This window comes from Podarcis pityusensis (genome assembly GCF_964106645.2).
Source record: "Podarcis pityusensis genome assembly, chromosome: 7".
In the NCBI taxonomy this organism is placed as follows: Eukaryota; Metazoa; Chordata; class Lepidosauria; order Squamata; family Lacertidae; genus Podarcis; species Podarcis pityusensis.
Genome location: NC_138031.1, coordinates 58,098,013 through 58,110,178, shown reverse-complemented (window position 1 = coordinate 58,110,178; position 12,166 = coordinate 58,098,013). Strand labels below are relative to the sequence as shown.

The 12,166-nt window shown below is 43.1% G+C and overlaps 2 protein-coding genes and 1 long non-coding RNA gene across 3 annotated transcripts in view; 2 read left to right on the top strand and 1 right to left on the bottom strand.

Annotated features, from left to right (window-relative positions):
• The window catches only part of PARD6G (par-6 family cell polarity regulator gamma), a 69,065-nt gene extending 62,562 nt beyond the window's left edge, over window positions 1-6,503 (top strand). Inside the window, exon 3 of the mRNA XM_081014271.1 lies at window positions 3,796-6,503. Within this exon, the coding sequence (XP_080870397.1) occupies window positions 3,796-4,655 (860 nt within the window). The 3' untranslated portion in view covers window positions 4,656-6,503. The remainder of the gene's footprint in view (window positions 1-3,795) is intronic.
• Window positions 1-12,166, top strand: part of CARMIL1 (capping protein regulator and myosin 1 linker 1) — a 341,669-nt gene that overhangs the window by 281,036 nt on the left and 48,467 nt on the right. The window lies entirely within an intron of this gene.
• LOC308481697 lies at window positions 7,453-12,109 on the bottom strand. Its single transcript, XR_013988822.1, has 2 exons — window positions 11,968-12,109; window positions 7,453-10,782 (listed from the first exon to the last, which is right to left on the bottom strand). It is a non-coding gene; the product is annotated as an uncharacterized lncRNA (long non-coding RNA).

The following is a 12,166-nucleotide window of genomic DNA, read 5'->3' as shown; positions in this document are numbered from 1 at the left end:
TTCTGTATCTCTGCATGTTCCATCATTTTATAACAAATGATGGAGTAAGTTTCCTGGCCAGGCTTTTATCACTTTCCAAAACCACTTGTGTATGTTTCTCTGTAGGAAAAGGCCACGTGGTGCAGATTTTTAAGGCTTTAAAAATAAATAAATCCACTGAAAAGTTTTCTTGGGTGATGAAGTGAAGGCTTAAAGCCCTCCCCAGTTTTAAGTTATCCTTCTGTTTACTTCTGCATTCAGTAATTGAGATTTTTTTTGGGTTGAGGGGCACCCCAAATGCTCTTAATGAGTTGTTGGCGTCCTTCCCAAAGTTGCCTGAAGTGCTGTTCTCCTTAGTGGAAGTAATTCTGTCTTTGATGTAGTTTCCAGAGCTGTCGACTAAAGTTGCACAGTTCCCAGAAGAAATAATACCCTAGGAGTGTATGCAGACTAGAAATGCAAACTCCAAAATGAATTCTTCCTATAGGAGTCTGGCAGTCTGGTTCTCTGTGGAATCTTGCTTGTTTACATAATCTTATCTGGCTACGCTTTGGTATTTCATCTGGCAGGCAGTTCCTATAAAAAGCAGCTGTCCAAGCAATGGGAGTGGCGCTTCTGGTTATAGGGATTTTGTGTGGTGGTGATGGTTGTCTATAATATCTTGCTCGAAGTATACCTGTTTTCCTCCTAAGACCAGATGCTCAATATTTAACATTCATTTGTATAGGTGTCCCTCATGACTTTTCTTAAAATGAAAAGACTACTTAGACTTAGGGGACTTTTAAGTTTAATATTGAAGGTATTATTTACCTCTGTACTGGATCTCCCCACCCTGAAATAGGGTTGGTTGGTTAATTAATTAATTAACAAACCAATTAATAATGAAATGCACACATGCATAATTGTGTGATGACCAGAATATGCGAAGCTTTTAAAAAGAGGTGGCAAGAGGAAAAGGAAATCCCAGTTTGCTAGAAAGTGTCATCCTATTTTTCTAACACTCTGTGCTCAGGAAATCTTGGAATGAACATTATCAGTCTTTGGGTTCCTCCAAACATTTGTTTGTGTGTGCTGTTTTAATTTGAAACTCTTAGAAAAGTCACTTTCAGAAGAATGACTCAAAAGATAAGCAGAATGCAGCTGAGGAGGTTGAGTGAGTTAAAACAAATAGCTTTTTCTTTTCCAAACGCCATGGAGAAAACAGTAACTTGCAGTGGCTATTCCGACCACACGCAGGAGGCGGCACAGACGTGTCCCAACCTCATGGTTGCTTAACTGGAGCCATAAATCAAAGCAGCTTTGCAAGTAGTCATCAATTCATCAACTCCACCCACACAACCAGTTGCTATAACTTGTCCTGGCACTCATGGCTCATTTTTGGCATCAAGGAAACTAGGGAGCAGTAACAGGAAATGCCTGCCCATGCTCCCTTGTGCTTGACATACTTTTTGATGCCAGGCTTCTGGGGAGGGGGCACCAGTTTTCTCAGCTCTGCCTTTGTTGAAAGACCATGACTACTTTGATTACTTTCTGCCTGCACGTCTAATAACATACTGTACCTTTTAGAAATTGACAAAACACAAGTGGGTGTCTTCCTGCTTAGCCTCATGCTTGCCCAATTTCCTGGGCTTTCCAGAACTGTATTTAAGACCACTGAGTGTGTGAGCTATGCTGAAGAATTTTCACCACCACTTTCCATTCTTTATTAGCTCTGATTGAATCGTTTTAAATCATGGTTTCCTAAACCATGCTTACATAGTCCACAAGTCTTATCCTGTTTGCATAACTCCCATTTTTCTTCTGAAGACCACCTTCCGATTAACTTGAGTGAAGACAGAACTGGGTTCAGAGTGTCAGGGTTGGAGTCAGATGCAGGTCAGCATGAGAGACACAAGGCTCCATTGTCAATGAAGTTAACTCTTTATTCCAGGAAACAACATACAACACTTCCCAGCGTGCCTTGCCCCTGTGGAGCAGTTGCCAGGACTGAAGGTTCCTGCCTCCCACTCTTTCTAAGGCTCCTCCTCTCCTAGATGTTTCCCAAGCACTCTCAAACTTGCACCTGCACACTTCTGGTCTCTGTTCAGCCTTCCTCATTATTCTGCATGTTCTTGGAGACCAGGGAGGAGGGAAGCTTGTCACAGCAGGAGAGGGAGGCTCCCTGGATTCTTCAGCAGCCCCTTGCCCCGCCCCTCCTCTGCCTTAGCTTCAGATTCTGAACTGCTCTCTATCACTGGCTCTTCCTGCTCACTGACTGCTTCCTCTGACCTCTCCTCAGTGTCTCACTACCAATCCCCTGGCTCTGAGTCTTCTTCCTCTGGCATTTCACTTGGAGATTTCCCTGTTGGTGCCTCCCACCACTCCAAGTCCAGCCAGTCCCTGACACATAGTAGCCACACTGTTGCTTCTGATACCACCAACCTTGCCAATGAGCTGCTCTGGGACATGATTAGTATAGTGTGTGCTCCAAGTAGCCTGGGTTTATTGATTCACTCTCCTACCCTGCACTAACAAACCACTGGGCACAGAAAAGTAGCCATCACCATCCCCTGCTCCTGGTTCTGTATACCTTTATCCCTTTCTGCAATTTCTGCCAATCCTCCTCCTAGACGGCGTGGGAAATAGGATACTTGCTTCCTTAAAGATGTGCTTGGCAATATGCCCAGGTTGTCACCATTAGGTGTCTTTTTGAAGAAATATTTATGGGAGCAGAAATATCTCCCTTTGCCAGGAAAACCTGAGCTCCCACCAGTTCTTACTGATGGGATTTTATAATCTGCCCATCACCAAATGGTCCCAGGGTAGAACGTAAACAAGATAATTAGAACAGTGCAATAAAAACAAGCTCAAGTACACATGCTATTAAAATCTTTATTAAAATAAACAAAATCAAGCAAAATATCAGGCTGTGAATAATCACAGCTAAATAGCTCATCGCACTCTCCAGCCCCTCCCAAAGGCCTGGCAATTGGTTTGCTCAGCATATATACCCAACTTAAATAGCTTTGGCATATTATATGGATGTGACTTTCTTCCTTAATTTTTTTTCCATATAATGTATATTTGTATACTGTTGTATGTTGCCTTGGGTTCACTTGAGAAAGAAGTCTGTAAAATATATTTAATAATAACAAATGTCCCTCCATGATGGGTCTGCAAAGTAACAGTGGTACCTCGGGTTACAGACGCTTTAGGTTACAGACTCTGCTAACCCAGAAATAGTACCTCAGGTTAAGAATTTTGCTTCAGGATGAGAACAGAAATTGTGCAGCGGCGGCACGGCAGCAGCAGGAGGCCCTATTAGCTAAAGTGGTATCTCAGCTTAAGAACGGTTTCAGGTTACGAACGGACCTCCAGAACGAATTAAGTTCTTAACCCGAGGTACCACTGTATTCATCTCTCATCTGAGAAATCCTATTTAACTTTTGGGAATTTCTGTCTGATAGATTTCTTCGTAGGTGTATTTGCAACATAACCTGATGTAAAAATTCATTAACTGTTCTTATCTACAGATAACACAACAAGGGCTGCTTCTGCATTGCACAGCAGCAGCCCACATCCTCCTCCAATCTCACAAAAACTCTTATAAATTATGGTTTGTTGCTAGCAACAGTTTATGCTGGCTGGGACAGATGGAAGTTGAAATCCCTGAAATGTGGGGTGGGGAGGAGAAAGATGTTCAAAGCAAGAACTGTTTGCAGCATGGGCAAATGACTACATTTTATAAATGTTGGAGATGAAATTCCATTGCTTGCTGGAAAGAGTTTATGGCTCAGTGGCATGTGAAACTCAACTCTTCCTCTCCTCTCTTCTCAGATGAAGCAGATTATGGTAACTTTGGTTCAAACACCTTAACCAGGAAAAAGAAAGCTCTGGTGACCCTCCGGAATGACAACCTTCGCAGACGCCCCCACGTTAATATCAGCATGCCTCAGGATTTTAGACCCGTGTCTTCCATCATTGATGTGGACATCCTACCTGAAACTCATAGGAGAGTGAGATTGTATCGACATGGGTGTGAGAAGCCTCTAGGATTCTACATTCGTGATGGGACCAGTGTCAGAGTAACTCCTCATGGGCTGGAAAAGGTACCTGGAATTTTCATCTCTCGGATGGTTCCTGGTGGTTTAGCTGAGAGTACAGGCTTGTTGGCTGTCAATGATGAAGTCCTGGAAGTGAATGGCATAGAAGTGGCCGGGAAAACTCTTGATCAGGTAACGGACATGATGATCGCCAATAGCCATAATCTTATCATCACAGTCAAGCCAGCAAACCAAAGGAACAATATTATCAGAAGCAGTCGGATGTCTGGGAGTTCTGGCCAGTCTACGGACAGCACTGCAAGTCATCACAGTTTGCCTTCTTCTCATGTCCTGCAGAACTTCCACCCTGATGAAATGGAGAGTGACGAGGATGCTGACATTGTAATTGAGGGCTGTCTGGAGCCACAGCCCATTCCGAAATCGCACAGCCTTCCTTCTGGTAGCCTTTCCCGAATTAACGGCAGCAGTCTTAGCCAAAGACTACAGAGGGACCTGGTACTCAACAACAGCTTGGGACGAGAAAGCAACGGCAATATTCACAAAATTCTGAGTTCCTTAAAAACTGATCCTCGTCATAGCTTGGTTATTCCCAAAGGAGGCATTGAGGAGGATGGAACGGTGATCACACTTTAGTGGGTGCTTCCGTGTGTGTGTGTGTGTGTGTGTGTGTGTGTGTTTCTTGTCTGAAGTGCCAACTGGAACAAATCTATACACATCCCGAAGAGAGGGAATCTTAATTCTCTTAGACCTTCTGAGGTGTGACACACGTGTTGCTTTCCGGACATGGTGGTATTCAGGATTATACATAAAAGTGCTGCCTATTGCAACCCATGAAAAATTGTAAATATGGTTTCTGCTCCTAGGGTCAGAATGAGGGAAAGTAAAGATTGCTGCATTTTTAAAAAAGAATCCCATCTATGAAAGTATGTCTGCTGCATGTATGGATATATGCTGCAATATATACATGTAAATTGTATATATTTTGATGATTAATAACAACAGACACAGTAAACATGGAATGGGCATTCATAAATTAGTCTTTGAGGGGAAAACTACTATTAAGGATTGCATCCAACAGGGTTGCACAGTCAGGTTTCTGTCAGCTGAACAGGGAAATCCTTATTCCCTCTTCCTACAATGCCCCCCCCCCAAAAAAAAATCTGCTCTGGGGGGTTCCCGAGTTCTCTGGAGCAGATTTAGGAAGGGGAAATTGCTGACTGCTCCAGTATACTGACCAAAGCCTTACCATCAGTTGAATAGCATGATTGGATACAATGCAATGTGTTTAAATTTTGAAATTTTACTTTCTGCCATTATATACTGCTTCCTAGTTTGTTTACACAGAAAATTTACTTGTCTTGCCCCTAAATCTGGAAAGGGCTAACTGAACAACTTTCTATCCTGGAAATAGCGTTGAGGGAATGCTGCATTTGTTTTTGTTTTTTATTTTTGGAACAAAACTTTGACCAAATGATTTTGTGTTTTATATGTATATTTTTAAAGTGGGATAGCGTCACATTGTTGCCATAATTTCTTTTTGATCATCACCACCTGCTGGTGACTTGTAGTACTGTTGGAATAAACTGTCTTCATATGATGTGAAAAAACAACAACAGGCAGCATGGAGGTTGGTTTAATTGCTGCACCATCAGGATATGTGTTCTCTTTTTATTGCTAAAATATTTATTAGACAAATACTCAAATTTTAGTGACTGTTGGTTTCACTTTTTTATATTGATAACAGTACTGAATTTGCAAATAAATAATAAGATTGCTTGGACTGCATTCTATGTCACCACAAGAAACTCATCTAAGGCTGTAATCCTAACTCCACTTATCTGGGAGTAAGCCCCATTGAATTTAATGGGACTTGTTTCTGAAAAGATTTGGTTAGGAATGCAGCCTAAAATTGTCTTACTGTTTAGAATTAACTTGAATCCAGAGTCTTTAATAATGAAACCTGGTTCCTCTTGGTACATACCGATTTCCTAAGCTAGAGTGTTATTTTATTTTATTGTCCCTGGAATCTAAAATGCTACAATTCGACAGCATATCAAGTGTTTCAAGTAAAGACTATCTTAGATTGTTGGGATCATGATTAGTTATAAAGCAAATCAATAATAGGCTACTCCAAAAGAAACGGTTTTGCTCCCAGCTCTGTTTTTCTGTTCTATAAAACGCCACAAGCTGTTACAATGTTTAGTAGAAAAAAGGTTGACTATATTATGAAGTGTCTAGGAAAAAATATAATTGTGTTACAATGTATTTTTCTACTTTTAGCTTTGTCATTTTCTTTGTTTTTTACTGTGTAGTTTTGTGTATTAAAGCGTTTCTAAACAAATGAAAATTCTTTATATAAATTATATCCCACACCTTCCACACCCTTATTTTGTACTATAAAGGGCTCAAAACACTTTGGGGTTGTTTAATAAAAAAGCCTTTTATTGTTCTGCTTGGAATAAAGTTATGTACAAGCTTCAATATTTCTTAACTGAACAATGCCACCATCACCCCAAACCCACGTCCTGGGCACCAAAGCCATCTCAATAAAAATACCTTTGGTGCTTCAGAAGAAATAGGAGGTGGGAATGTGTTGCCATCTATGTTGTTGGGACTCAACGCCCATCATCCCTGGCCAATTGCTGTGCTGTCTGGGGCTGATGGGAGATGGGAGTCCAGTAACATCAGGAGGGCTACAAGTTCCCCACCTGTGCTACTGAAGAGTGTACCGGGGTGAGAATTTTAGGTAGCCATTGAATACCTTGCCATACAGAATGAAATGGATTGTATGGAACAATTGGAAGAGTGTGAATATGTTAGGAAACTAGATGGCAGGGTTATTTTACCTATACAGAGTTGCTAAGAGCTGGATGCAGCAAAAGCAAATAATTGAACTTTGTGTTGGAGAAATGGAGCCAGTAAAAATACCAGACACCGATTCCCGTTGGTGAACAGATCACGTCAAATTTTTAGAGGCCCCAATATTTATGCAGAATGGGATCCCTGTAGAACCACTTTGTCAAAATCACATGAAGTTGGCTTTTGATCAATCTCACTGTTGTGTAACAAATACTTCATAATCAAAAGTATCAATCACATAAATGTTCTAAAGCGAATACAGATTCTGTTAACCTCTTCTGAAAAGTTAACCAGACTACAACCTGCAGTCTTCGTGTCATTAGTCCTCATTACAAATCGGGGATAAGTCTCCATGAGTTTAGCAGGCTTCTCACTTAAGGCATATAACTGTCCGTGATTGGGTAGGTGACTGAAACAGTGACTGTAGATAAGTATTTATTTGTGTTTTTGGTGGTGAAATCAAACTGTTGGAGAGTTACAGGCCCCCTCTTTTCTTCCCAGCCCTATACTGCATATAACACCAGTGCTTCACAACAGTAACTGAAGAACCTGAAGAAAGAGACAATGCATGTGTTTTTGAAAATGAGGGGAAATTATTTTACTTTATTTTTAAAAAGGAGTGTGCAACGCCCCCAGTATTTAAAGAGTCCCCACCCCTATTACATCACTAGAACCAAAACATAAACCTATGAAACTAGAAAAGAGCAAAAAATATCAATGTTTGGTCCAGAATCTAGGTACTACACCCTCATTAAAGGAGATTGTATGAATGATTCACTAAATGATGACGTATGTAACTAAGCTCATGGCCTCAAATTCTCTTTATCTTATATGTTGCTTTATTACAAAAATGATGACTAGACTACTGATCCTAAACTGAATAGTTAGTTGCCCAACCACTCCCTCCAGAACCCACTGCTCTCAACTGCCTCGCATTCAAACTCCCTTTCAAATCCTCATCCAATCATCACTCACCACCAGAATCCCACCATACTCACTCTGTCCCCCTCCCTCCACATTCCCATAATAATTCTGATACAATTACCTTAATAACCCTATTACATTCAACATTTTATACACGCTGCTCCCTATAACCATACAGTGGTACCTCGATCTACGAACAGCCCTGTTAATGAACGATTCGGACAAAGAACTCCGCAAAACCGGAAGTAGGTGTTCCAGTTAGCGAACTTTGCCCTGGAAGCCAAACGGAAGTCGAATGGTGGAAGGGCACCGGCAGAGGGAGGCCTCAGTAGGGAAAGTGCACCTCGGTTTAAGAACAGACTGCTGGAATGGGTTAAGTTTGTAAACCGAGGTACCACTGTACTGTTAGAAGCACTTGAGCTTCCCATTCCTGGTTCCTAGGAAATGGGGGTGAGCAAACTGCAGGTTCTCCATCCTTGTTCTAAAAACCAGATGTCTTCCTCCAAACAATCCTGGGAATTATAGCTTGTTAAGGGTTCTGGGGATTGTAGGTCTGTGAGAGGGAAGCCACAATGGCACGAATCATTTCGGGGGAAGTCATGTGCTTTAAAGGCGCATTGGATGCTCTTTAAAACATTGCATCATAGAACTGTAGAGTTGGAAGGGACCCTGAGGGTCATCTAGTCCAACTCCCTGCATATGCAGAAATCTCAACTAGATGATCCATGGCCATCCAAGCGCTGCTTAAAAACCTCCAAGGAGAGTCACTGCTTCAGGTCCTAAGGGCCTCTGGAGCAGGAGAAAACAAGCTTGCTCCATCCATGTGACAGCCCTTTAGTTATTGAAAGGGCTGCATGGTGTGGATCTCATATCAGTGTTATGAGAGTGTAAGCAACACATTTCTCTCCCCTTTCTCCACACCATGCAGAATTGCAATGGTAACCAGAAGGCTGGAGTTTGGAGCCCAGCCAGGGCTGGCTGTGGGCAGGATCCTTGCATTGCTGGGAGTTGGACTAGATGACCCTTGGGATCCCTTCCAACTCTGCCATGCTATGATTATATCAAGCAGCTAAAGGAATGAAAAGATGCTTCTGAAACATTTGGGAATCATAGGAACACACTTCCCACCAGTGGCTTCCTGCAAGAGTTTGCATCTTCCTTAGGAGAGAGGCAGGCCGGAACAAGGGGGGAAGGCTTAGAGTTCATGTAGGTGGAAATGCCAATTGAGTGCCCTATACTATAGGAATGCTTCCTTCCTGTGTCCTCCACCCTCATGCGCCAGACTGGTGCTAGCATGGCTGGGAGCCAGGCGCCTGCTGATTCCTCCATTTTCTTTGCAGGGAAGGAGCCTTTCCCCAGCATATACTTTGTTCTGGCCAAATCCCTGGAAAGACGTGATGACCCTCAGGTACTGGGGCAGAGGGAAGAAAGGGGTCCTTGTGAAACACGTTTGGGGAGTCTGTGGCTTCCAGCAAGTTCTTTTCAGAAGCAATGCTCCCTCCAACAGGGGAGGCTGAGCATAGCTATCACGGCTAGTTGCCTTTGATAGGCAATTGTCTAGCCCTCTTTGAAAGCCATCCCATCCAAGATGCTCTTGTGGTGCATCTGATTCTCTTATGCTTCCTTGCTCCTGCAAGGAGGTGACTATTGTGAGATCTTTTGGTTAACATCTATCTGGGCTGGAAAATATTAAAGAATCAGAGGAGTGGTAAGCTTCCCTTGAAGCACAACTGATCAAAGGCAGGCAGATCTGTTAGCATCTTGATAAAGATGCTCAAATGACAAAGGATGCTATCATACCCCGCAAGCATCTCAGAAAAAGCTCCCAAGCTGATGGAGAAGAGAGCAGTTAAGTGGTCAGTGGGGCTCCAGGTTGCCGTTTCTGGATCCCACCAAAGCCCTTCCAAGTTGCCAAAGAAATCAATGTCACAACAGTTTTTTCCTCGCACCTCCTCCCCATGATCCCCCGTGGGGCCTTCTCCAAACATATGCTGTGTCTGAACCAGCAGATCCCGCCAAACCAAGTAATCGAGGATCTAGTCAGAAAAGGAGTGTGCGCAGTCATACCAGAAATAAGCAAAATAGCTAAACAGGTACTAGACGTCACCCCAGAACTGGCCCTACTGAACACCTTCCAAGATAACAATGCCCACTCACACTATAAAGAGCTCATAACCCACTGACAACATACAATTCAATATGGCTAACTTAACCCGACAACCCCCCTCACCCATGCACAAACAAATCCCACTGCAGCCAGCCAAAGACAATCAGCCACACCCTAGGCCACCCCAACCTCTCATCATGAAGGAAACATAACAAGTGAATAGAAAGAGAACTTCCCCAAGTGATACTGACAGAAAAACCCCAAGCATACACTAAATAAAAGAACTTAAGCTTTGCCACCCCAGTCCCTCTCTCCCGTCCGTCAGTCCCCTACAGCGCCTACTATGGCTGTACAGTGGTACCTCTAGTTATGTACTTAATTCGTTCTGGAGGTCCGTTCTTAACCTGAAACTGTTCTTATCCTGAAGCACCGCTTTAGCTAATGGGGCCTCCCACTGCTGCCATGTCGCGGCGGCAAGATTTCTGTTCTCATCCTGAAGCAAAGTTCTTAACCCGAGGTACTATTTCTGGGTTAGTGGAGTCTGTAACCTGAAGCGTATGTAACCCGAGGTACCACTGTACAGACAGAAACGAGGGAAACATGTTTTATTGCAGCTGGGGAAGATGAAGGCATAGAATTAGGTATTTCTACATCTTGTTGACAATGTTTCACAATGTAATCAATGCTTTAGAAGATTAGACAAATTCCTGAGAGGATAAGAGTAGTTAGGGCTCTGCCTCCATGGTCAAGAAGTATTCTGGTTCTGAATACCAATTGCTGGAAACCGCAGGAAGGAAGAGTACTCTTGTGCTCAGGTCCTGCTTACCAGTTTCCCAAAGGCATCCAGCTGGCCTCTTCGAGAATAGGACACTGGAATAGATGAGATAAGGCACTGGCTTGATCCAGCGGGCTCTTATGTTCTTAATTTCAATCCCTGTCATATGCAGGTAGGGCTGGAACAGACTCCAATGTGAAACCCTGGAGAGCCACTGCCAACTGTGAGAAGACAATGCTGAGATAAATTGGCCAATGGTCTGAGTCCATATGAGGAAGTTTCCATGGAAATGCAGTAGCTCCCCAATCGACAGTCCTGGAATTCCAAAATTTGTGGGCTGAATATTTATTTGAGGAAGGCAGGTGTAAGGGCAAGGAAGAAATGAGTCCTTATCCAGATGCATAGGTAAGTGCTACATCCCCCCCACACACACATACAAAGGGAGGAGTGATTACTTACTACTTTGTCCCAGCAGCCCAAGACAGAAGCTCAAAGCTACAAAGTGCTTAATCTAATTAAGTCTGCGTTAATGGGCGTAGTCAGGATTTTTGTTGGGGGCGTCAGAACCTGAGAATTGTATTTTTATTGATTTAGGGGCACCTGCCACCCCCATGTCTGCGTTTCTCGTCCCAAAATCTTTTTTATTTTTTAAAAAGACAGTGACGGAAGTCAAGCGTTTGTAACTTCACCATTAAAGCAGGTTTTCCTCTTTTGTGGTTGGGCGGTTGACATCTCAGCACAGCATGTTCCAAGGTCCATAAATAACAACACCCTAGTGGTCCCAGGCCCTAAGGAAGTTAGATTGGCTTCAACCAGAGCCAGGGCCTTTTCAACTCTGGCTCCGGCCTGGTGGAACGCTCTGCCTCATGAGACCAGGGCCCTGCAGGATCTGATTTCTTTCCGCAGGGCCTGTAAGACAGAGTTGTTCCGCCTGGCCTTTGGCTTGGAGCCAATTTGATTCCCTCCCTCCCTCTCTTTCTTTTTTCCTTTCCTTCTCCTCCTGCGATGAGGCTACATTTTAATATTTTAATGTTCCATTATTTTAATGTTGTATTTTATTTTTGTTTTTAAGTTGTAATCATTCATCTTGTTTTTATTATTGCTTGTAAGCCGCTCTGAGCCCGGCCTTGGCTGGGGAGGGCGGGGTATAAATAAAAAAATATTATTATTATTATTATTATTATTATTATTATTATTATTATTATTTCGTGGACATTTGGATCGGCCCTACTCTGCTGATAGACCAACGTGGCTCCGGCTGCAATTGTATACCTATTTACCTGTTAGCAAGTGCTATGAAACTCCATGGGGCTCCTTTCCGAAGTCTGCTTGGCGCATCCTAGCCTTCCTCTACCTTGCAGGTGCTGGACAAAACGAGAGGAGAGAGAAGCAGCACCTCGCTTTTAAAAGGAATACGCGGTCCTAAGTTCACAGGGCGGGGGAGAAAAGAAGGGAAAACGAAAGCAGAAGCACCTCCCT